Source organism: Amphimedon queenslandica, unplaced genomic scaffold (assembly GCF_000090795.2).
Source record: "Amphimedon queenslandica unplaced genomic scaffold, v1.1 AMPQUscaffold_13214, whole genome shotgun sequence".
Classification (NCBI taxonomy): Eukaryota; Metazoa; Porifera; class Demospongiae; order Haplosclerida; family Niphatidae; genus Amphimedon; species Amphimedon queenslandica.
In genome coordinates this window covers 8,643-31,310 of record NW_003546550.1, presented here as the reverse complement: position 1 = coordinate 31,310, position 22,668 = coordinate 8,643, and the positions used below count along the sequence as shown (strand labels likewise).

The window sequence follows — 22,668 nt, the reverse complement described above, 5'->3', positions numbered from 1 at the left end:
CATTATTAATTAACCCTGCTATTTTGTTTATACAGAAGTTTCTTGCTCAGCAATTCTCAGTCTTGTCTTGTCTTGTTGTTCACGATGTACTCTCTCCTCTTCTTCTTTTCCCTCCTCCTCTTTCTCCTGGTCTCCACTGTGTCCACTAAATCTCTAAGACATGACAATAATGCCCGCTACTCCAGTACTTCTGGCTACCAGACCATCAGTTATTACTCCTCAGTGACCTTCTCTGATGATTCCAAGGCCTATACTCGTACTCTCACAGGACAGGTTGCTGGCTACAGTAACCTCACCAGTACACCTGTTAGAGGGTCCTTCTATGCACCGGGAGATATTTTCAACACACTCTCGTGCATCCAAGAGAGAAAACGGTCCCCACTCTACTCTCCACACAATATCTCAGCTCCTTTCATTCTTGTTCTTCGACTAGGAGAATGTGACCATTATTCTCAGGCCAAATTTGCTCAAGATCTAGGAGCCAGTGGCGTCCTCTTCCATGCTCCACAGTCCAAGTCCAGCCTTACAAGCTACTTAGCAACAAGCTTGGATATTGTAGTAGCTTTCATAAAAGTGCCGGATGCAACCATGATTAAATATAAGACCATGTTATCTTCTAATGCTACAGTCACTCTCAGGGTTAGGAGTGTTACAAGCTCCATTCATGCTTCTCAGACATTCTATTTTGTTGTGTTTGCTTTCTCTGTCCTTGTTCTCCTCTCACTGACCTGGTTTAGTATTACTTACATTAGAAGATGTCATCAACACTTCAGCAGGAAATATCAAAGGGTAAGAGAGAGAGAGGGAGGAATTTGAAAGTGTTTTGAGGTTTAGTAGAAACTAGAAAGGACACTTGTAAATGTACACAACTCCTATGACCACAGCTGCTCCATCTCCCTCCATTTCTATACACACACACACATAAAGACTAGACAGGCTCACCTTGCATTAGCAGCTGGTGGTCTGTCATGCTCATATTGACAGTAATAGCTTAAAGTACACTTGAACTGGTTGGCTTTAACCTCATTAGCAGCTAACTCTCTATCCTGTTGACATTAACAAGTTAGATGTGACTATTAATTTAATATTATCATAATGTGAATCAGAGGACAGTTGGTACTTTACCCTCTTAGATATACAAACCCATCAAGTACATGTACCTCTACTGTATTGATCATTATTACATAATAGTCCATTATTTATTCATTGACTCAATGAATACAGTACAGGATGTTAGAGCATGTTCTGTGCATGTGCTGTCATTAATAATCATATTTATTATTATTATTATTATTATTATTATTATTATTATTATTATTATTATTATTATTATTATTATTATTATTATTATTATTATTATTATTATTATTATTATTATTATTATTATTATTATTATTATTATTAATAGTAACCTTATCTATTGATGTATGTAAATATTGCATGACATATTGTTTTATGTTTTAATTATTCTCTTCACAACTGTCAGCATGTCCCATCTTCCTTTATCCTAATATGGTACTGACAGTACTGATACTGTTTACTCTCACTGCTACACGTAGCACTGACTCACACAGAGAGAGAGAGAGAGAGAGAGAGAGAGGCATACAGTATATAGCATTGAATGACCATCTTTTGTAATTGTACAATGCGTGAAAATAACAGAATGACAAGAATGTATCATAATAATAATAATAATAATAATAAATAAGTTGCAGCAAGATCAGACAAAAATCCCTGTACTATAGTACAGGGATTTTTGTGAAATTTCATAAAAATTGACAAGTAGAAAATTCCTCAATTTTATTACATTTTCTGATACATATACATGTACTTATGTTGTGTAGAAAGTTTGAGCGGATTCCGATCAAGTTTGGATTTTTTATGATTTTTTAAAGTTACTCCAAAATCAGACGAAAGTCCCTGTACTATAGTACAGGGATTTTTGTGAAATTTCATAAAAATTGACAAGTAGAAAATTCCTCAATTTTATTACATTTTCTGATGCATATACATGTACTTATGTTGTGTAGAAAGTTTGAGTGGATTCCGATCAAGTTTAGATTTTTTATGATTTTTTAAAGTTGCTCCAAAATCGGACGAAAGTCCCTGTACTATAGTACAGGGATTTTCGTGAAATTTCACCAAAATTGACAAGTAGAAAATTCGTCAATTTTATTACATTTTCTGATGCATATACATGTACTTATGTTGTGTAGAAAGTTTGAGCGGATTCCGATCAAGTTTAGATTTTTTATGATTTTTTTAAGTTGCTCCAAAATTGGACGAAAGTCCCTGTACTATAGTACAGGGATTTTTGTGAAATTTCACCAAAATTGACAAGTAGAAAATTCGTCAATTTTATTACATTTTCTGATGCATATACATGTACTTATGTTGTGTAGAAAGTTTGAGTGGATTCCGATCAAGTTTAGATTTTTTATGATTTTTTAAAGTTGCTCCAAAATCGGACGAAAGTCCCCGTACTATAGTACAGGGATTTTTGTGAAATTTCACCAAAATTGACAAGTAGAAAATTCCTCAATTTTATTACATTTTCTGATGCATATACATGTACTTATGTTGTGTAGAAAGTTTGAGCGGATGCTGATCATATGTGGACATTTTACAAATCTTTAAAGTTGCTTGAAAATGAGACCAAAGTCCCTGTTGCCAAATTTTAACAAAAATGAAAATAATTCTTCATTAATTTTATTTTTCTCTTGTTGTTATTTAGAGACGCCAAAGGAGAGAGACTTCCAGAGCAATGTCGGCTCTACCGACTAAAAAATACAAAATATCCAAGGTACTTCCTAACCCTTTTCCTTTCCAGGAACATTTTAAATGATTTCATATTTAATTTAATTATTAATTTATTTATTTTTATGTTTACTCGTATTTCCTATTGCACAGGATGCTGACTCAGCGTCTATCAGTTCAAGTGATGAGCCAACTTGTGCTGTTTGTCTTGAAAATTTCAAACACAATGACATCATCAGACCACTTCCCTGCAGGTACAGTAGATTTAGCGTCATCTGTTATGATGTTGTCTTGTTTCCATTCTCAATTCTGTTGTGTATATGTGGATCATGTATTGCAGATGATGATAGAATTATGACAAAAAATTAATTTTATTGTTAATATAATTCTCCATACATGTACAATTACATGTCATTATTACCTCATATAGTCATGAGTTCCATAAGAAGTGCATTGATCCGTGGCTCGAGAGCAAAGGGAACTGTCCTTTATGTAAATCAAGTATACTGCACCGACAGGTAATTAATAATAATAATAATAATAATAATAATAATGATAATAATAATAATAATAATAATAATAATAATTCTATTATGATAGACTAATGTTACTGTGTCGCTGAGTGTTCCTCCTTCAACTGAAGAACCAGCTGCAGTTGCTACTGGTGCCAATGGTGAGGTATTTGAACTAATGGCACAGAACTCATCAACTGAACTGATACCATCAGAGGAAGGACAGGAAGGGGAGGGACGTCAGGAGGAGGAGGAGGGGAGAAGTGGGAGGAGCCTCAGCAGTTCAGTATCGACTAGTGACCCACTCATTAACTGAATAATAAACAACTCGTTAATTATTTAATTTGTTGTTGTTTATTGTTGTTATTGTTCTATAGCTGACCATAATTATTGACTTCATTGTTAGTTTGTTTTGTTGAGATGTAGGAAATCGCCTCATTATTATTATTATTATTATTATTATTATTATTATTATTATTATTATTATTATTATTATTATTATTATTATTATTATTATTATTATTATTATTATTATTATTTTATTGATTATGTCATTATTATTATTATTATTCTTTATTTTATCAAAAATCCTTTGATCTGTGTTTTGTAACAAAAGGACATGATTTTAAAACTAACTTCTAAAAGAAAAATGAGCTAAAATAAGAGAAACACTACAGCAGTAAAATAAAGTTCAAAACTAAACCAGCAGTTCTCTATACTCTACTGATAATGATACATGATGATACATTAATGATAAAACTACTACCAGTCTACACTAATACACTAGACTGTGATGATTATTGATAATTGATGGGTTGGTCTTGAGAACATGAAAGTGCCTTCTTTTTCTTAAAACTCAAGCCACTTGTCTCTATTAGACAAAACGCTTCTGTAAGCTTGCTCAGCATCAGGGAGGAGCTGGAAAAGCAACCTACCCAGACGTGTATGTAATGAATTAATAGCCAGTGGTTATTAGCTATTACCTATAGACCGGTATGGCTATATTATCAAGGAAGGTAAGCTGCTGTTCAGAGAGGACAGCTTTATCTCTGTCCATCATGACACTAGGGGTCTTGCCAATGGCCTTCTCCTACAGTAAATGATTTAAAGTAAAGTATAATTATCATTATAACTCACAATGTCCCCTTGAGAAAAGAACTCCTGGTAAATCAGTTCCTATAAGGAACAAGTCATTATTATTAAAGTTAGATTGCTAGTACTCACTGATACACAAACTGTCATGTCCCATTCCTTGAGACAGTCACAGAGGTCAGAGGCAGTCATGAGGAGAGAGCGGAGGAGGTGGTGGTGGGTTTGGTTTGACTTGTCATATCCTGTTTCAACCAGATCCTCCAGTTTTGGGACAATTGAAAGATGAGTGCAAATATCAGTAGCAAGAATAACATCATAGAGCAGATCAAGAGCTTCACGATATTCCTAATAATAAATAATAATAATAATTATTAATCGATACGTGAACAGCTAGTTCCTTACATCAGATGTCAAGTTGTTGAAGATTTGGCAGCCATTGCTGTTGAGGATACATATGGTCTGAGAGAAATGATGATGCTACACGAAAGTAAAAGAATCCAATCCACTAGTACCAGCCCTTACCTCCATCACTGATCCCTGGGAGCTGTACAAGGATGCCAGGAGTGAATTCTAAAATACAATATTCATCATCATCATCATCATCATTATTATAATAATTACTGAAGATTCTTGGAAGGCATTGTTGGTTCCCCTGTGGTCCAGGTCATGGCACAGGCAGCCGATAAAGAGAGTCAGTACTTCCAAGTCAGTTAACATGTCCCTCAGCTTTGGACAATTCTTGATGAGAGAATAGCAGAAGTGAGCAACAGAGAAGGCATGCATCCAGTTATGGTAAGGAGGATTCCTGTAGCCCTTCTTGACCATTATCACAAACCTGCAGGTATAACTATCACATGGCTATCATGTGACTGTCCCCTACCTGGCGAGGTCATTGCGTGGTATTTTCCACCTGTTCAATAAGTCCAAATCTTCCATCAAACTAATGATGCACTGGAAGTACAATTAATGATAATAATAATAATAAATAAAAATATGTGATAATAATTTGGGGTCATTTGGAGCCATTTTAAAAACAAACCCTAAGATATAGCCTTGGGTTTGTTTCAGAAATTTAGCGTTTATTAAAATGGCCATAACTTGAAAAATTGAAGTCAGAATCAGCTTAAACTTTCTACACAGTACATGTACATGTACATGTACGTGTATATGCATCAGAAAATGTAATACAATGACATACAGTGGGTGAATCATGCTCAGGGATGACTCTTGGAGAGAAAACAAAATCTGTTATTTTGATATGAAAGCTAAATGTTGGAAGTATAGGGGCATCAGCCAGTGACAGTATCTCCTCTTCATTCACCTAATAAACACAACAGGCAGTATAACATATACAGTACATGTTCATAGGATAGTACATTATCAGACGTACCTGCATGTGATACAGCATCAATTCAGTAGCTAATTGGCTGCGGGATTGTTCCAGTCGCACATTCTTATACAGCATAGCCTATCACATGATAATCACATGATAATCACATGCTTAAAGTACATGTATACACGTACGTGATGCAAGCTGATCCCACAATAAACTGAGAAACTAATTGCCAGCTCTTCATCATACTTAGTGAAAAAGCGACCTGTTGATTAATAATAACTTTAATTAATTGATGGGTGTGGCTCACCTCCTTTTTTATTAACAAGCTGAGCCACGCCAACAACTGCAAAATAAATAAACAAACAAATAAATAAATAAATAAATAATTATTGCAATGTACCTCCAGTCTGATCCATAATAGGAATGCAAAGCAAATTCCTAAAAATAAAAGAAAACAACAACAACAACAACAACAACAATAATAATAATAACAACGACAATAATAATAATAATAACAGTACAGTAGGTACCTGGTTACAAAGCCAGTAGTTTTATCAATTTCCTTGTAGAAGCGTGGGTTCCTGTACACGTCTCTAATATTGACACTTTCCCCAGTCTGAGCCACATACCCAGCGATGCCCTGCCCCATTGGAATACGAAGGATACTGGAACGAGAGACCTAAAGGGGGTGGAGCCATTAAACATTAATATCTGTAGACACATGCAGTGTACATTATCAGGCAATTCACTGTCAAATACAACAGCTGAAAGCTCCTTCTTCTCCTTATCAACAAGAAACAAAGAGCACCTTAAGAATAATAATTATTCGTAAAAATGGCTACACTAAAGTACAGCTGCATGGTGTGTACTTTTCTGCTTTAGTCAAATCCCTTGCTTCCTCCATAATGGAATGAAGAAGAACGTCACGATCATCTGTATAGACAATACATCACATGAATATCACATGAATATCACACACATGTTCACTAACTCATTTGTGTGAAAAGGTTCTTGGAGACACCGAGGAGTGTCTGGTTCTGATGCTTGAGAACAATTTCATGTCTAAAGGTCAGAGTGTTGACCAACATGGTGGAGCAAAACTGGAGAATGTAAGAAAGATCATCTTGGCTCTTAAGAGTAAAACTACAGAAGAAAGAGAGAGCCGGTAATGCTTGGTGATACTCATAAGCTGTTCACATAAAATGTCTGAGCTACAGTGCCATAATCTACATCATGCACAGTATAAGTGAATCCCATTACCCGTCTGGTTTATCAAAGACAACAGCTGCTCCAACTATTGCTATATTACCATCACTGGTCCTCTTGCTCTTGAGGGGAATGCACAACAAATTGGAAGGCTCATATCCTGTGGGTGGAGCTAATATCAAATAATAATAGAATACGTTACCATTAACAAAGTCTTTACTGGGTTTGATATGAGGGTCCTATAGTAATAATAATAATAATAATAATAATAATAATAATAATAATAATAATAATAATAATAATAATAATAATAATAATAATAATAATACTGTGTTACCTTGGAAACATCATCAATTTGAATGATCTTATCAGACATGATGGACTGACCATAAATGCAATCTGGAATCTATAATTAATAACTTATCAATAACTATTAATAACTACTAAATACTGATAACTATTGATAACTAATAACTATTGATAACTATTAATAACTAACTGGTATCCTGATCTCAGAGTCAAGTGCAACATCATCAAATACCTATTAATTAATAAATATTAATAAATATCATTATTATTAATTACTTCACAAACAAGCTCATCAGTCTCTTCATCCAGAATAAACACAACACAGCGTTTGCAACCAATAATCTCCTTGATCTATTATTAATGGGTGGGGCTATAGCATATAATGACAAGTGTACATGTACATACATGAGAGTGAAGTTTAAGAAGCAACATAGGGACATCAACATCAATAAGGCTCCCTAAAGATAAATAAACAAACAAACAAATAAATAAACAAATAAATAAATAGATAAACAAATAAATAAATAAATAATCAATTACATGTACCTGAGAGTTTCAGCATTTCTTCCATTCTTTTCTTTTCCCTCTCAGCTTTGATGGACTCCAGAATACGACCAGCTGCAACTTGCACCTATTCAATGACAAATAACAATCATCCAAATATTAATATAATCCCAATATTAATATAATCCCAATATTAATATAATCCTAATATTAATATAATCCTAATATTAATATAACCCTAATATTAATATAATCCCAATATTAATATAATCCCAATATTAATATAATCCCAATATTAATATGCTGACATTCTTGGAAAGCCAATGGTAATTATCAGTCTCTTCATCAGATATGGGTTGTCTGCAGATTGCCTGAATATCAAATAGATACAGTAATTCATAATCCATTAATCTTACTATTATGAGGGCAACAGTTCTCATCTGACCAACATTACTGATGGCATCAACTATTACTACAGGGAGAGCAAACAGTGATTATTGGAATGACGTGTTGTTAATTAATGACAGTGAGCATAAGGTAATAATTAATAAACGGAAAGACAGAAAAGGTAAAATGTATCAACTGTAAACTGGTATGAAAAACAGCTAGCACAACAGGATATTCTGAAAACTTACATCATTCACTCGTTAGCAAGAAGCAATTGCACCATTTAACACAAATTTAACACCGCATTCCAAAACAGGAAAAAAAATAAACATACCAGATAGACACAAATTTTAGTAGGGCAAATCATAATTTTTCTTGTATTTCCTATTTAAAATTTCCCCCATTGCCAGTAGATGTGCAATAAGCAACAGTAATGACTGCAGCAACCTCTTTTTGGCTGCACAGGTACATGAACACTGCATGTGAGTGCATGGTATGAAGGAACATTGAATTCACCAATAGAATCCTCAATGCTCTCTGGAGTCACGTCCATGACAGAATAAAATGAATCTTCAGGAGATATTGTATCATATGCTTTAATAGATCTCTCCCTGACTGTCGTCCTATAAAATAAGAACACAATATATTTATTATAAAATACAACACCAGGTCAATATACAGTGTATCTTAGTATATCTGGACCTATAATATTGTGAATTCCTGGCAATGTACTACCCACAACACAATACAAGTCACAGGCTCTAAACTGACCAGCTGCTAGTGAAGGATAACCTCCTGTTGCAGCTGCTAGTGAAGGATAACCTCCTGCTACCAGGTCTATTTATACTCTTACCCACCTACACACTGCATTGCAATGTTCCTGTCACGTGCGTTCACGTGTTCAGAGTGTGTTTTGATAGTGACAGGCTCAGTTAAGCTGATATTATAATGAGAACTCTGCAAGTGTACGTGATGGATGCATCCAATGCTACACAGCATTAGCTGCTGGCATGGTAAGCTGTTAGTCTCATTATTGCAACATTTATATTGGACTACATGCACAATCTAAGATTACATAATCATTAATAGTCTAATTTTTGTTATCATCACCACAGTATTCCTGTTGTAGCAAGATTTTTTAAGGGGCCTTCATCTCCATTGGTCTTGTACTGCATCTCATCACTGAAGAACATCAATGCTTCCATTTTATACTGCAAAAAATGAATAATAATAATGATTAGAAGGATAGGGAGCTTACCAGGTTCTTAAAGCAAGCCTCCACTCCTTTACAAACTGCTAGTCTAAGCTGCTGCTCATTCTTGCAAGCAGCAATATCAAGAATGGACTCCTGTGGCAGACAATAAAGAGAAGAGAATGTGTATCATTGTAGAATAATACTGTAGGATCTCACTCTAAACTGGCAGGTTCGTATATCTGAAGGACGACGATATAAAAAGTCATACTCAACTCCAGTTTTACTGGAGCTACGAGGAAGAGACATGACTTCTTCTTTTCTTCTCCAGTTGTGTGAGAGTTTATAAGCTCCACCTACTACTAATTACTTGAGTGGGTTGCAAGAAGTACAAGCCCCACCCACTCACTACTCAAGCCCCACCCAGTACTCAAGCCCCATCCATTTTGTAAACTTGTCTTTCTTTCAGTCTGTGTTCTGTTGGTCCATGATGCATGGAGATACTGAAGGAACATCCAGTGGTATTAAGATATTTGGAAACATATTCATATCATTCATTGGAGCGGGTATACTGGGACTACCCTATGCTTTTATGGAAGTAATTTTATTTATTTATTTATTTTATATTTTATTTATTGTTTATCTATTGATGTTAGGCTGGTCTAATTGAAGGTGTTATAGTGATGTCATTGGTTGGTGTGATAAGGTAACGACAGTGCAGGTCATGTGATGATCATGTGATTGTTCTGTTGCAGTGTGAAGGCAATGCTCCTCTTGATCGACTGTAAAGATAAGATACTAAAAGAATCGCGAGTGTTAATAATTAAAAATGGCCGACAGGAACAGGATGAACTCCCCCCACCAGCTAAAGTTGGCATAACTCACATTGACTATGGAGAACTAGGTATCATCATCATCATTATTATTATTATTATTATTATTATTATTATTATTATTATTATTAGGTTTTGCTGCTTACGGTTCAGCTGGTAAAGTTGTCGTTGACTTTTCAATTATTGTATCACAAATTGGTACATACAATAATTAATTAATTAATTAATTGATTGCATTGGTAACTCTTTGTGTCCTCAGGATTCAATTGTGCTTACCTCATATTTATTTCAGAGAATTTCTACAGCATCTTCCCTCGTATACCAAAGTATTCATCACTCATATAGTCAATATTAATTTATTCATTTGTTAGGTTAATTTATTTATTTTTATTATTAGTTCCGTTGTGTTTCTTGTGTAATCTCAGACACTTGGCAGCTCTAGCACCTTTCAGGTACAATACTGTTGCCTTGGTAACACGTACTGTTGCCTTGGTAACACGTACTGTTGCCTTGGTAACACGTACTGTTGCCTTAGTAACTCGTACTGTTGCTTTGGTAACTCGTACTGTTTCTACTCCATTATGAAATGGAGAGGCTGTCAGTTGTTAGCATTTGTGCTAATGAGTGAATGAAATGAGCTAGTTCAGTCATTAATGGTTTAGTGTCTTATTATTATTTGATGTTTCATTAGCTTGTTTGCTGATTTTGCTAACGTCTTTGCTTACAGCATAGTCTTCTACTTTGACTTGAGGCATTTGCATCTTGTCCAGTGAGTAATTGATTAATAATTAATTAATTATTTATTAATTATTAATATTCCATTTTTAGTTCACATGTAAGGTCAATTTCACTTGATGGTCTGCCATTTTTTTTGGGCGTGGCTATTTATTGCTATGAGGTAATGAATATTAATTAGTCAATGAACATTAATGAGGTCAATCGTTACTGTAGGGGGCGGGTATGGTCCTGTCATTGGAGCAGTCAGTTATTAAAGATTATAGAAATACTTTCAGAAGGTTCTTAAAATACTTTATAATCTGAATATATTAATAATTTATTGTAGCATATTCAAGCTCGTTCTATTTTTAGTAACACTATTGTACATAGTATTTGGTGTAATGGGGTACCTGGTAAGTGTTCTATTTTTAGAATACTGCATTATTCATTATTATTAATAATTACTATTCAATAGTCATTTGGTCCTTATACTCAGAGTATTATAACACTAAACCTTCCACCTGGTACATGCCTAATTAATATTCATACTCTATAATTTAATTAATTAATTAATTAATTAGGTCCATTTCCTCTGATTGTGAAGTCTTGTCTATGTCTCTCTCTATTCTTCACTTATCCAAGTAACTTAACTAATTAATGATCACATTTACTGGTTGCCATAGTGATGATGTTTCCTGTATCTGAGATACTAGAGAAAAGGATCAGTTGTGTCTCATTCTCTCCCTCACACTTCACTGGCTACCTCTCTGGGGTAATCCCACTAAATAATGACAGCCTCTTTATTACATTTTCTGATGCATATACATGTACTTATGCTGTGTAGAAAGTTTGAGCGGATTTCGATCAAGTTTGGATTTTTTATGATTTTTTTAATTTGCTCCAAAATTGGACAAAAGTCCCTGTACTATAGTACAGGGATTTTTGTGAAATTTGACCAAAATTGACAAGTAGAAAATTCGTCAATTTTATTACATTTTCTGATGCATATACATGTACTTATGTTGCGTAGAAAGTTTGAGCTGATTCCGATCAAGTTTGGATTTTTTATGATTTTTTTAATTTGCTCCAAAATTGGACAAAAGTCCCTGTACTATAGTACAGGGATTTTTGTGAAATTTGACCAAAATTGACAAGTAGAAAATTCGTCAATTTTATTACATTTTCTGATGCATATACATGTACTTATGTTGCGTAGAAAGTTTGAGCTGATTCCGATCAAGTTTGGATTTTTTATGATTTTTTTAATTTGCTCCAAAATTGGACAAAAGTCCCTGTACTATAGTACAGGGATTTTTGTGAAATTTGACCAAAATTGACAAGTAGAAAATTCGTCAATTTTATTACATTTTCTGATGCATATACATGTACTTATGTTGTGTAGAAAGTTTGAGCGGATTTCGATCAAGTTTGGATTTTTTATGATTTTTTTAATTTGCTCCAAAATTGGACAAAAGTCCCTGTACTATAGTACAGGGATTTTTGTGAAATTTGACCAAAATTGACAAGTAGAAAATTCGTCAATTTTATTACATTTTCTGATGCATATACATGTACTTATGTTGCGTAGAAAGTTTGAGCTGATTCCGATCAAGTTTGGATTTTTTATGATTTTTTTAATTTGCTCCAAAATTGGACAAAAGTCCCTGTACTATAGTACAGGGATTTTTGTGAAATTTGACCGAAATTGACATATAGAAAATTCCTCAATTTTATTACATTTCCTGATCTGTTCCTCCCTGTTAGTGTATCCTGAGGATTCTATTGGTTCTAGTAACTGGGATCATTGTGCTGCTTATCCCTAATTTCTCCATTTTGATGGCTCTGGTTGGCTCATCTTGTTGTACTCTCCTTGCCTTCATTCTTCCTGCTGTCTTTCATGTTAAACTATTTGGAAAGTACGTGTTGCTTAGTAACACCTCTGTATGTGTTTCTATTTATAGGAACATTGCTCGATTTCAATTTTTCTTTGATATATTACTGATATTAATTGGATTGATAGGGTAATAGTTCTAATGTCATTATTAATTAATTGATATCAGTTAATTAGGGCAGTAATTGGAACCCAGGACGCTTTGTCTAGATTGTTTAGTGACAAAACAACTAGTTTACACACAATTAATAACACCATTATCAATTAATATAATCTTAATTATTTTTATTATTAAATGTGTAAACTGATACTACAGAACAACAACAATAATAAACAGAGTATTTATAGTTCATGAAAAGCTTCGTATAATTAATAATAATAATAATAATAATAATGAGTCCAGCTGTTACGTAGACACTAGTCTCTTGTGAACAGTCCCTGGGGTGAGGAAGGTATCAGCCAGGAGGGGGTTACCCCCAGTAATTAGTCTTTGATATCCTTTATACCTCCTCAACTAGGGACAATATTATCATTTATTGAACACTGTGTCTGTTCTTACTTGAGTAAAGGCCAGTGGAAGGTGTACAGTTAGTTCATTGAGGACTTCAATGTCTTGAGAGTATCCTTTAACTATGGAGCTCATTAGGAGTGGGTCAGTCTCCTCTTTATTAGCATTATCCTTCCACACCTTGTACCTTAGCTCGAGGAGCCAGTCGCAGGCAAGGAAGAGACCAAACTACACAAGAACAGAATAAGCATAGCATAAGACTGTGTGTGTAACAGTTATCATTACAAGGTTCAAGGTATCTTCTGATGAGAGATCTTGTCTACAAATCTTGAGTGCTTGACTAGCAGTGGAACACAACTGATTAATGACAGCTAAAGGAGGAGCCACTGATGAGTGATTGTATAACCTCTGAGCCTTGAATGATAAATGTAATACTGATGGAATAGGGCCACTGTGAAGGAGAGATATGGTTGAATAATAATAATAATAATGATAATTAATGGAGTACCTCCCGTTAGAAATATCTTCAACAATGGGATAATGATCATCTCCTTTAGACCCACTCCTCCAGGAACAGGATACTAGTCCGACCGACGCCCACCACATTAAAGACTCAAAACCACACCCACGAGACAAGGCAGTATCACTCAACGTTGGTATATCTTCAATTAATAACTAATTGATGTACAGTAATAAAAATCAGTGACCACGCCCACTCATTAGTACCTTCATATCCTCCAGTAGATGTCCATTGGCACGTCTCGTCACAGCCAGAACTGTTTTAAAAACCTTCTCTGTTTCTACAAGGGAGGCTGGGTCCTCGCTGGGTGTTAGCAGCTCCTGATAAGCATCAGTTAACAGATACTTGCAGTAACTTCGCGTGATTGAATATTTAGGAAACACTAATAATTAATAATAATTAATGTACAATGACCACACCCACATACCAGCCACTCCTTTGTAGAGTTTATTGGCGGACTGTACGTCAGCCAGCCAGTCTTTATTCATGAGGTAATTCCAACCATCAGTCGTATTGATGAATGACAACAGACCACTCATGTTACCAGCACATAAGAAATAATAATGCTACAATAATAATAACAATAATAATAATAACAATAATAATAATAATAATAATAATAATAATAATAATAATAATAATGTATTATGTACTAATAAATCATATCATAATGGTTCTCCTTACTGCTAATAGTGAGGCTATACAGGCACACGAGTATTGACACTGCACTCCCATTACAAACAGTAGCTCCGCCCACTGCTCACGAGAGAAACTCTCTCTCTCCACCTCTCCATAGTTAAGAGCCGTGAGCCCCAGATAGAACCCTAACCCGTGCATGGAGCGCTCATCATAACCTGCAAACAATAAATAAATAAATAAATAAATACAGTACAGTACAATACAATACAGTACAGTACAGTACAGTACAATACAATACAATACAATACAATACAATACCTGAGAGTATTATTTGATGAAGGAGGTGTTTGGTTTTTGCCACGTCAGCATTCTTAACAATGTGTAGACATTTTTGTTGACTTGAAGATACTTTATTAAATTTAGAGAACACAAAAGATACAAAACCAACCAAAAGCTGACCAACATAAAGCTAAAGGAATGAGAACATGTTACTTAATATAGTAACACTGAAAAGAGGAAGAACTAGTTCTAAAAATAGTAACACACTTGAAAGAGCACGTGAGAGAGTCCATTCCATAATAGTGATAGGGTGAGCCCAGTGTAGCTGGTGGGGAGGGACAGGCCAACTTCAGTGAGAGCTGACACTAGATGAACTTGAGCAGACGAGAAATCACCCTACATTAATAACCAATAACCATCAGTTCTATATTTAGTAACATCAACCCATTAACAGTATCTATTTTAGTAACATTAAATGCTTTACATTTTTAATATCTTTCTCTGCTTGTTTCCTCAGTCTCCAGTACCTCACTCCCTCCCACTCTGGATTAACAGCTGGCAGAGAGTGAAGCCACACCCACCCAAAGCACAGACCAGCAAAGAACAGTCTGAGGCCCCAAACCAGACACCAGCTAAAGTTAAACTCCTCTCCCTCACTGTCAATGGAGCTAAGGGTCCTCTGGGAGCCGTGGGACACGCCTCCATTACTGACCACACCCCCTCCTCCTCCGATGAGAGAGAGAGGGTCTACCATAAAGCACATGACCAACATGAAACACATGAAGATACGTCCACCCAACTTGAGGACTGAACTATAACGAGGGGACAAGGGGAGGGGCGGGCTGGCTGTTGGACTAGTGTCCTACATAATAAAATAAATAAATAAATAAACAAATTAATTAATAGATAAATAAATACTCACACTAAGGAAGACATCAGGTGATGAAGGGTGTCCATCATCAGAAGGATCACTCCATGACAAAGGAGAATGATTGGAGCTTAGACCATTCGTTAGTACTGACTGGCTTCCTGTTAATTATTATAAAGATTTATATTATTATTATTATTATTAATTCTCACCTTGTTTCATTAACTGTGTTTTTAATGCTCTGTTCTCTTCAAGCAGTTTCCTGTTGGAGTTCTCAAGATAACGAATGTAATCAATTGTCTTTTGTAGAACTGCCGACTTTTGAACCTACACACACAAGATAATAACAATAATAATAATAATAATAATAATAATAATAATAATAATAATAATAATAATGAATTACTTTCTTATCATCTCTGAAGTGTTTGGAGACAATATCCCTCAATGTCCCTATCCTGTCGTTGATGCTGGTACGATACTTCTTCTCAATGAGGTTGTGGCTCTTCTTCTTGACCACACCCCCAGGACCATACTCAGTGAAGTCATCAAGCTCAGAGTCAGGAGGTGATGGCAATGAAGTTGGAGCAACGACTTGGGAAGTAGAACGAGGGACTACTGGCGCTGGTACACTGGTCTGTGGACGAGACACTAGTCTTGGTGCTACACTGGTGGGCGTGGTCAAGGACTGCTGAGTGTGTGTGGTAGACACGCCCCCAATGGAGGAGGAACGGGTGGAGAGTACACCAATGAGCTGGGACTGGAGCTCTGGGGAGGCATGCTTCAAGTTACTAACAATCTCAAGCCTATTCTTTAGTATCTCTGTCCTTAATAATGTCTGAAATAATTATAATAAATAAATAAATGAATGAATGAATAAATAAAATGTTACCTGTTCCAGTTCCAGTAGTTTCTGTTGTTGAAGTTGCTGTTGTCTTTCAAGTTTTTGACTTTGTTCAATAAGCCAGTTGGAGTCAGTCACATTATTATTGTTTTGTTGTAGTTCAACATGGCCGCCATTAAACCCAGAGCTGGTGACAGGAGTCAGTCCAGGTACAAAGCTAGGATGATCCGTTAGTCCATTAGACCCTCCTCCTCCGGCCGGGGCACCAGTGCTCGGATCCAACACATCCAGTCCCTCCAGGTCAGTCTCAGTGAAGAGGGTGTTCCATTCCGATCCGTCCATCCCATTGGAACTGCATGTGGTAGCTGGAGGGATAAAGAACACTTTAAATCATAGAATCCTTTCCTAGTCATTTTGATAAAAGACCATGTACTGTAGTACAAGGTCTTTTATCTAATTTTTGAGTAACTTAAAACACTTGAATCAAACCAGTACATGTATCGTATCATGTTATCATTATTATTATCATTGTAGACATGATATCCTCTCAAAAGGTTCTCACTTGGTGTTGTCATGTCGGGGTCCCCCAGGAACTTTGCCAGGTCCATGTCGATATCAAATCCTTCCCTCCCAGTGGCTGGGGTACTAACTGGAGGGTCTAAGAGAAGGAAAGGTGACCTTTTATCAGTAGGAGAGGGACAGCCAAAGGATTGGAGGCTGCAGCTATTGCTAGTGAAGGTATTCTCTCTCTTGACTCCTAATGTGGCGTGATGGTCAGTCATGTCTCCCTATCAATGGTCTCTCTCTTCTTATCTATTCACTGGACGAGCAGTCGACATAAGGCCATCGCTCCATACACAACTGACCAATCAAAACACAGGACCGCCTCGGACCACAACCACTGCATGCATCTCATTAGGGTTGCTATGATACTGTTGCCATGACAACAAGACCCACCCATAAGAAATCCGCCCATTTGCCATTGGGAGCCATTTTTATTTTGCAGGAATACAATTATTAGAATTTAAATTAGAAGCCTTCTTGTTTGGTATTAATGTCTAACTGGAGGCGTTTCCTCTATCCAGTGTCCTTTGGTTCAGTCCTAGTTATTCTCATTGGGGCCTACAGCTTGAGGAAGAGGGTCATTTTGACTCCTGAAGTCCTGGAGGAGAGAGAGAGACAAGCTGAAGCAAGCAGACTAGCAGCTTCAGAGTTTAAAACAAGAGTAGCAGCTGAGATTAAGAGAGAAAAAGACAAACAATAGCAACTGTCATTAATTAACACCTGTACTTTCCATGTTCTAATTAATTATATATAAATATTAAATCATGGACAGTCGTCATGGGCCCAAAAAGCACAAACTCTCACTTAAAAGAAGAAATCCTTCGAAGCTTAAGAAGGAGCAGGAGCCCCAGGAGACAGTAGCACAACCAAAGATTGATAGTGATTATGAAGTTTGGTCTAAAGGACAGTGGGACAGTGAAGGAGATACAGTGAACATTAAGAAGATAAAGATGGAACACATTGTTGATGATGATGGCGATGATTTTAAAATCCCAACAATTAACATAAAGAAACTGAAGAAGACCAAAGGAAAAGAAAAGTAAGAAATTTAGTATAATATTAATAATAATAATAATTATTATTATTATAGTGATGAGGCTCTTAAAGTGATTGAGAGTGAACAGCTTCAATTAGCAATGGCTTTGTCTTCCTCTGAGATATGTGAGTGGTACTTAGTTTATGTCAACATACACACACACATGTACTTATGTTGCATAGAAAGTTTGAACTGATTCCGATCAAGTTTGGATTTTTTATGATTTTTAAAGTTGCTCCAAAATCGGACAAAAGTCCCTGTACTATAGTACAGGGATTTTTGTGAAATTTGACCAAAATTGACAAGTAGAAAATTCCTCAATTTTATTACATTTTCTGATGCATATACATGTACTTATGTTGTGTAGAAAGTTTGAGGGGATTCCAATCAAGTTTAAATTTTTTATGATTTTTTAAAGTTGCTCCAAAATCGGACAAAAGTCCCTGTACTATAGTATAGGGATTTTTGTCAAATTTCATAAAAATTGACAAGTAGAAAATTCGTCAATTTTATTACATTTTCTGATGCATATACATGTACTTATGTTGCATAGAAAGTTTGAACTGATTCCGATCAAGTTTGGATTTTTTATGATTTTTTAAAGTTGCTCCAAAATCGGACAAAAGTCCCTGTACTATAGTACAGGGATTTTGGCCAAATTTCACCAAAATTGACAAGTATGAAATTTCTCGGTTTCATTACATTTTCTGATGCATATACATGTACTTATGTTGTGTAGAAAGTTTGAACTGTTTAACTGTAACAATTGTTTTGTTTTGTTTTTTCTTTATATGTAGCTCCACCTATTGGCCAATCCTACAATATTAAATCAAAATCACGTCATAAGAAAGGTGAACTGAGATCTCCGCCCACCTTATTAACGAGTAGTATTCAAAATGAAGTAATAGCTACACGACTGGAGGAGCTGTTTACTTGTCAGTCACCAGCAGCTGCTGTTGGATCAAAGGATAAGGATGATGTACCTCTAGCGGACCAGCTGTCCCTCCAGTGTCCCACTGATGGTCAGTCCCACGGGTCCAGTGAGTTCTCAGGTTATAAAACACTTTGGGTTCTTTCAGCATCTGGTCCTGAGGAACCTCCTTCAGTGTTTAATGTGCCAGGACTAAAGGACTTTATTGATGGAAGTGAGGTTAGTCAGAATAAATTATTGAGTTTTAAATAATTTTAAATTTAAAGGTTAATGAGTCCAAATGCTGCATATGTCATTCTGATCCATGCCTTGCTACATTGGCACTAAACTCACCAGTACCAAACTCACTGGTACCAAACTCACCAGTACCAAACTCACCTGTACCAATCTCACCGGTACCAAATTCACTGGTACCAAACTCACCAATACCAAACTCACCGGTACCAAATTCAATTGGAATGAAAACAGAGGTTGATGTACCTTTAATGAGGATTGATGATGATCTTAGTCCAACAAAAAGATTAAAAACCGATTTAAATAATCTTTTAACAAGTTCAGTGTATTCTGATGTTGTTATAAAGGTATCCAATGGTAGGAGAATCAATGGACACTCATCAATACTGTCTGTACGATCACCTGCAATGGCCAGAGTGAGTTATTATTATTATTATCATCATTGATCATTATTATTATTATTATTATCATCATTGATCATTATTATTATTATTATTATCATCATTGATCATTATTATTATTATTCTGTTAGGTATTATCTAGTCTATCTCCTGATAATCTGTCCATTGATTGTTCTTCTTTCAGTTTTGAATCTGTTAATATCTTCATGAGGTTCATGTATGCAGCTGCTATACCTGGAGGTGAAGTATCAGCTGAAATCAAACAGGAACTGATCACTCTATCAGAACTGTGAGTGAGTGAGAGTGACCTTGTCATTAGTCTTATTATTAATAGGTGGGAGGTACCTGATTTATTGAAGATATTAATAACCACACCCACTTCTTCATCATTGACCACTCCCACTATATCGCCTGAACACATTCCAGCAATGCCCTCCCCACTAGAAGGGGAAATGGGATGTTCCTCTTCAGTACCCACGTCCTCTGATGAAGAGTGCACGTGTATGTCACATGATATTCCAATTAAAGCCCAATCAGTTATTGACACTCCTAGTGGGTGTGGTTATGGGGCAATGCTGATAACCCCAGCTGGTGAAAGGAGGAGTGTCCTTCAATCTGACGATAACATAACTCCAATGCCGGACTATAGAGCAATGGCCACACCTCATTTGAAAGTAATTAATTAGTATATAATTAATAGTACATCAGGTCTTTAAAAATTTGTTAAAAAATCCAATTTTGATTGGAATCAGATTAAATCAGTTCAAACTTCCTACACAACATAAGTACATGTATCAGGAAATGTAATAAAAATTGAAATTTTTCTACCTTTCATTTTTGATGAAATTTGGCCAAAGTCCCTGTACTATAGTACAGGGACTTTGGCACAATTTTGGAAAAACTTTTAAAATGTAGAAAAATAATTTAACATTATGCAAATTATGCTCAATGGTAAATTTGCTGCAGTTTAACAATAAATAACAACAATTTTAGTATTTTACAGAAAATTCAACATGCAGCTGCTCTACCAGTGTTATGTTGTGTCCCTACTGTAGAGTGCTTGCTCCAAGTTTGGTGTACGAGCTCTGCCAAAGAAGAAAATGATTCAACTTCTGGAGCAAATATACACCTATAACCACCCACTGGTCGGTAAGCATAATATTGTACCTTATATGGTATATAAGGTGGTATATATAATACCTTATATGGTATGTTGTTGTTGCAGATGAAGAAGGATATATTGTTGATGAGTCCAAAAGTACAGGAAATAAAAGTGAAATTGATCGTAAAGTAATATATTAATAATAATAATGATTGATTGATTGATGAATGATCAACAGTGTGTTAGAGATGCTATTGTTAGTGACACTGAGATGTATCAAGATATACTGAAATATAAGGTATCTGAATTACCAGATATTCTAGTATATTCTAGTATATTTATAGCCATTGGAGCTGTCATTTATTCACAGTAAATTAAAAAATAAACAAATTAACATATCAAGAGAAAAACTGATGGACATACTAGACCAAATGGTAATTACCATATTAAGGAACACACACATCAGAGCAGTTAGATACTGTCCCATTATCAGTGATTATAATCACTGATTGTTATCATTGATTGCTATTAATTCATTTTTAGTGTGTTACATTCACTTTACCAAGACAAAGAACAAAAATGAATCATTAATTAACATTAATTAATAAAGGATAATTAAATTTGTTTTAATCAACACAATAATGTTACACGCTGTCATTGCCATGGCAACTATCAGTTTAATCTAGTCCCATACTGTCACCCCCGGCAGCAGGAGAGGAGCCTCCCATTCCTCCGGGAGGAGTGCTTCCAAAGGGGGAACCTCCCCCTGCCCCTGGAGGGGCACCTCCCGTTCCTCCAACTTTATTTGATATCTTCTCCATTACTTTTTGTATTTTTGGATTGGATTGATACTTGGTGATGTTGGCTGGGTTCCTCTGTATGTCCATGAATGCAGTCTGGACTTCAGGATCCTGTTATAAAGACAAGTTGTTCAATGAGCAGCTGCTACTGTTGGTATGAGGGTCTCACTTGCATCATTTCTAATAGTTCAGGATCTTGAAACAGACTACCCAAGTCAGGACCACCACCACCTAGTAATAATAATAAACTATTGTCATAATTATAATATTGTTAACATACCACCTCCCATTCCTGGCATCCCACCCATTCCTCCCATTCCACCGAAAGGCATTCCACCCATTCCTGGCATTCCACCCATTCCTGGCATTCCACCCATTCCTGGCATTCCTCCCATTCTAGCAAATCTCTCTCTTTCTTGTTTCTCTTGTTCTTCCTAAAATTAAATTAATAGAATTACTAATGAAAAACAATTCACTACCTTTTGTTTTCTTTCTTGGTCACGAGCTTCTTGACTATAAAACAAACAAAAAAACAAACAAACAAATAAATAAACATAACACAGTTGCTTACATGCGTCTCTTTCTCTCTTCAATGTCTTTTTCTCTTTTTTTTCTTTCATACTTCAACTTGTGTTCTCTGATCCTTTCAGCCTAATAATATCCAATAATATCCAATAATATACTGGTCAGTATACTAACTTTAGGTTTGACAGCTTTAAGCATTTCATTGGCTTCATCATCATAGTCCAGTTTACAGGCAGTTTGAAGGTCCCTGGCTGCATCTTCCCAGTGACCCAATAGCCTGCAATATATCAACGAGACACTCACCATTGGATCCATTACCAGCTCCAGGTCTAGCTTACGTGTGAGCCTTTCCCCTCCATTTGTAGCCCTGGGCGGAGTCAGGGTTCATCCTAATCGCTTCAGTACAGTCTCTAATGGCAGCATTCGGTTTCTTGAGTTTAACATAGATACTAAACAAAATGAATAGACCAATTTAGTATCATGTACACTGAACCTTGCTCTTTTGGCATAAAGAAGTGCCGAGTTTGGATTGTTTAATATTGCATTTGTAACATGGACTACTGCTTTCTCTAGATCTCCTAGAAACAAACAAACAAATAACTAACATTAAAATTAAAGTACCATCAGATATTGCAGTCATTGCTAATCCCCTTTCTTCTTGCGATGTGTCCATCATCTCTT

The 22,668-nt window shown here is 35.7% G+C and overlaps 6 protein-coding genes across 10 annotated transcripts in view; 3 read left to right on the top strand and 3 right to left on the bottom strand.

Annotated features, from left to right (window-relative positions):
* The first annotated feature begins 17 nt into the window (after nt 1-17).
* On the top strand, nt 18-3,699 carry LOC105313799 (RING finger protein 150-like). Its single transcript, XM_020000112.1, has 5 exons — nt 18-789; nt 2,735-2,803; nt 2,911-3,011; nt 3,188-3,275; nt 3,358-3,699. Exons 1-5 carry the CDS (start codon nt 85-87, stop codon nt 3,583-3,585), a joined length of 1,191 nt encoding a protein of 396 aa, XP_019855671.1. The 5' UTR covers nt 18-84; the 3' UTR covers nt 3,586-3,699.
* On the bottom strand, nt 3,283-17,263 carry LOC100640588 (sterol regulatory element-binding protein 1-like). 2 transcript variants are annotated; one of them, XM_020000101.1, is made up of 16 exons: nt 16,957-17,263; nt 16,443-16,759; nt 15,957-16,388; nt 15,763-15,877; nt 15,605-15,711; nt 15,167-15,544; nt 14,950-15,078; nt 14,722-14,872; nt 14,449-14,618; nt 14,192-14,330; nt 13,971-14,146; nt 13,753-13,919; nt 13,530-13,695; nt 13,296-13,472; nt 13,116-13,250; nt 3,283-3,305 (listed from the first exon to the last, which is right to left on the bottom strand). In XM_020000101.1, exons 1-15 carry the CDS (start codon nt 17,174-17,176, stop codon nt 13,143-13,145), a joined length of 2,952 nt encoding a protein of 983 aa, XP_019855660.1. In that variant the 5' UTR covers nt 17,177-17,263; the 3' UTR covers nt 3,283-3,305; nt 13,116-13,142. The 2 variants fall into 2 exon arrangements, with proteins under 2 accessions (XP_019855660.1, XP_003388742.3); XM_003388694.3 differs by lacking the exon at nt 3,283-3,305 and having other exon boundaries at nt 13,078-13,250.
* On the bottom strand, nt 3,868-9,660 carry LOC100638945 (cGMP-dependent 3',5'-cyclic phosphodiesterase-like). 3 transcript variants are annotated; one of them, XM_003388681.3, is made up of 30 exons: nt 9,515-9,660; nt 9,362-9,451; nt 9,214-9,314; nt 8,620-8,726; nt 8,133-8,188; nt 8,025-8,087; nt 7,759-7,843; nt 7,618-7,670; nt 7,489-7,563; nt 7,403-7,444; nt 7,241-7,309; nt 7,106-7,142; nt 6,958-7,063; nt 6,689-6,840; nt 6,567-6,630; nt 6,430-6,505; nt 6,228-6,376; nt 6,098-6,135; nt 6,005-6,040; nt 5,886-5,959; nt 5,752-5,829; nt 5,560-5,682; nt 5,242-5,312; nt 4,983-5,196; nt 4,884-4,931; nt 4,764-4,838; nt 4,494-4,706; nt 4,407-4,445; nt 4,253-4,359; nt 3,868-4,200 (listed from the first exon to the last, which is right to left on the bottom strand). In XM_003388681.3, exons 1-30 carry the CDS (start codon nt 9,602-9,604, stop codon nt 4,119-4,121), a joined length of 2,613 nt encoding a protein of 870 aa, XP_003388729.1. In that variant the 5' UTR covers nt 9,605-9,660; the 3' UTR covers nt 3,868-4,118. The 3 variants fall into 3 exon arrangements, with proteins under 3 accessions (XP_003388729.1, XP_019855662.1, XP_019855663.1); XM_020000103.1 differs by lacking the exons at nt 9,214-9,314; nt 9,362-9,451; nt 9,515-9,660 and adding an exon at nt 8,783-9,144; XM_020000104.1 differs by lacking the exons at nt 9,214-9,314; nt 9,362-9,451; nt 9,515-9,660 and adding an exon at nt 8,806-9,144.
* LOC100639701 (amino acid transporter ANT1-like) lies at nt 9,710-13,094 on the top strand. The gene is made up of 16 exons (XM_003388687.3): nt 9,710-9,893; nt 9,952-10,001; nt 10,051-10,199; nt 10,261-10,326; nt 10,388-10,454; nt 10,500-10,580; nt 10,820-10,897; nt 10,957-11,026; nt 11,080-11,144; nt 11,192-11,258; nt 11,321-11,369; nt 11,427-11,486; nt 11,529-11,617; nt 12,610-12,761; nt 12,807-12,866; nt 12,914-13,094. Exons 1-16 carry the CDS (start codon nt 9,783-9,785, stop codon nt 13,002-13,004), a joined length of 1,305 nt encoding a protein of 434 aa, XP_003388735.3. The 5' UTR covers nt 9,710-9,782; the 3' UTR covers nt 13,005-13,094.
* Nucleotides 17,264-17,355: 92 nt separating the features above from the next.
* On the top strand, nt 17,356-21,343 carry LOC109584379 (uncharacterized). 2 transcript variants are annotated; one of them, XM_020000107.1, is made up of 11 exons: nt 17,356-17,997; nt 18,049-18,119; nt 18,792-19,144; nt 19,192-19,575; nt 19,692-19,849; nt 19,895-20,234; nt 20,616-20,709; nt 20,786-20,850; nt 20,901-20,960; nt 21,007-21,096; nt 21,206-21,343. In XM_020000107.1, exons 1-11 carry the CDS (start codon nt 17,723-17,725, stop codon nt 21,251-21,253), a joined length of 1,938 nt encoding a protein of 645 aa, XP_019855666.1. In that variant the 5' UTR covers nt 17,356-17,722; the 3' UTR covers nt 21,254-21,343. The 2 variants fall into 2 exon arrangements, with proteins under 2 accessions (XP_019855666.1, XP_019855667.1); XM_020000108.1 differs by lacking the exon at nt 21,206-21,343 and having other exon boundaries at nt 20,616-20,705; nt 21,007-21,095.
* Nucleotides 21,213-22,668, bottom strand: part of LOC100639324 (hsc70-interacting protein-like) — a 2,494-nt gene continuing 1,038 nt past the window's right edge. Inside the window, exons 3-11 of the mRNA XM_020000097.1 lie at nt 22,609-22,665; nt 22,481-22,565; nt 22,326-22,436; nt 22,162-22,264; nt 22,034-22,113; nt 21,942-21,975; nt 21,743-21,896; nt 21,632-21,693; nt 21,213-21,573 (exon numbers count right to left, since the gene is read on the bottom strand). Of these exons, the coding sequence (XP_019855656.1) occupies nt 21,340-21,573; nt 21,632-21,693; nt 21,743-21,896; nt 21,942-21,975; nt 22,034-22,113; nt 22,162-22,264; nt 22,326-22,436; nt 22,481-22,565; nt 22,609-22,665 (920 nt within the window). The 3' untranslated portion in view covers nt 21,213-21,339. The remainder of the gene's footprint in view (nt 21,574-21,631; nt 21,694-21,742; nt 21,897-21,941; nt 21,976-22,033; nt 22,114-22,161; nt 22,265-22,325; nt 22,437-22,480; nt 22,566-22,608; nt 22,666-22,668) is intronic.

Excerpts from the sequence above, each read along its gene's own strand:
- LOC100638945 (XM_003388681.3), bottom strand. The coding sequence starts at position 9,604 with ATGTCTCTTCCTCGTAGCTCCAGTAAAACTGGAGTTGAGTATGACTTT. Across the intron at positions 6,377-6,429 it reads ACAGTGAATTGCCTGATAAT|GTCTCTCGTTCCAGTATCCT; the intron begins GTACACTGCATG and ends CACCCCCTTTAG. Across the intron at positions 6,041-6,097 it reads TATTATGGATCAGACTGGAG|TTGTTGGCGTGGCTCAGCTT; the intron begins GTACATTGCAAT and ends TTTATTTTGCAG.
- LOC100639701 (XM_003388687.3), top strand. The coding sequence starts at position 9,783 with ATGATGCATGGAGATACTGAAGGAACATCCAGTGGTATTAAGATATTT. Across the intron at positions 10,002-10,050 it reads TCATTGGTTGGTGTGATAAG|TGTGAAGGCAATGCTCCTCT; the intron begins GTAACGACAGTG and ends GTTCTGTTGCAG. Across the intron at positions 11,618-12,609 it reads TCACTGGCTACCTCTCTGGG|TGTATCCTGAGGATTCTATT; the intron begins GTAATCCCACTA and ends CCTCCCTGTTAG.
- LOC109584379 (XM_020000107.1), top strand. The coding sequence starts at position 17,723 with ATGGACAGTCGTCATGGGCCCAAAAAGCACAAACTCTCACTTAAAAGA. Across the intron at positions 19,145-19,191 it reads ACTTTATTGATGGAAGTGAG|GTTAATGAGTCCAAATGCTG; the intron begins GTTAGTCAGAAT and ends TTAAATTTAAAG. Across the intron at positions 19,850-19,894 it reads CTGATCACTCTATCAGAACT|GTGGGAGGTACCTGATTTAT; the intron begins GTGAGTGAGTGA and ends TATTATTAATAG.
- LOC100640588 (XM_020000101.1), bottom strand. The coding sequence starts at position 17,176 with ATGACTGACCATCACGCCACATTAGGAGTCAAGAGAGAGAATACCTTC. Across the intron at positions 16,760-16,956 it reads CCCCGACATGACAACACCAA|CTACCACATGCAGTTCCAAT; the intron begins GTGAGAACCTTT and ends TTATCCCTCCAG. Across the intron at positions 13,251-13,295 it reads TTCCACTGGCCTTTACTCAA|TTGAGGAGGTATAAAGGATA; the intron begins GTAAGAACAGAC and ends TATTGTCCCTAG.
- LOC105313799 (XM_020000112.1), top strand. The coding sequence starts at position 85 with ATGTACTCTCTCCTCTTCTTCTTTTCCCTCCTCCTCTTTCTCCTGGTC. Across the intron at positions 790-2,734 it reads TCAGCAGGAAATATCAAAGG|AGACGCCAAAGGAGAGAGAC; the intron begins GTAAGAGAGAGA and ends GTTGTTATTTAG. Across the intron at positions 2,804-2,910 it reads AAAAATACAAAATATCCAAG|GATGCTGACTCAGCGTCTAT; the intron begins GTACTTCCTAAC and ends CCTATTGCACAG.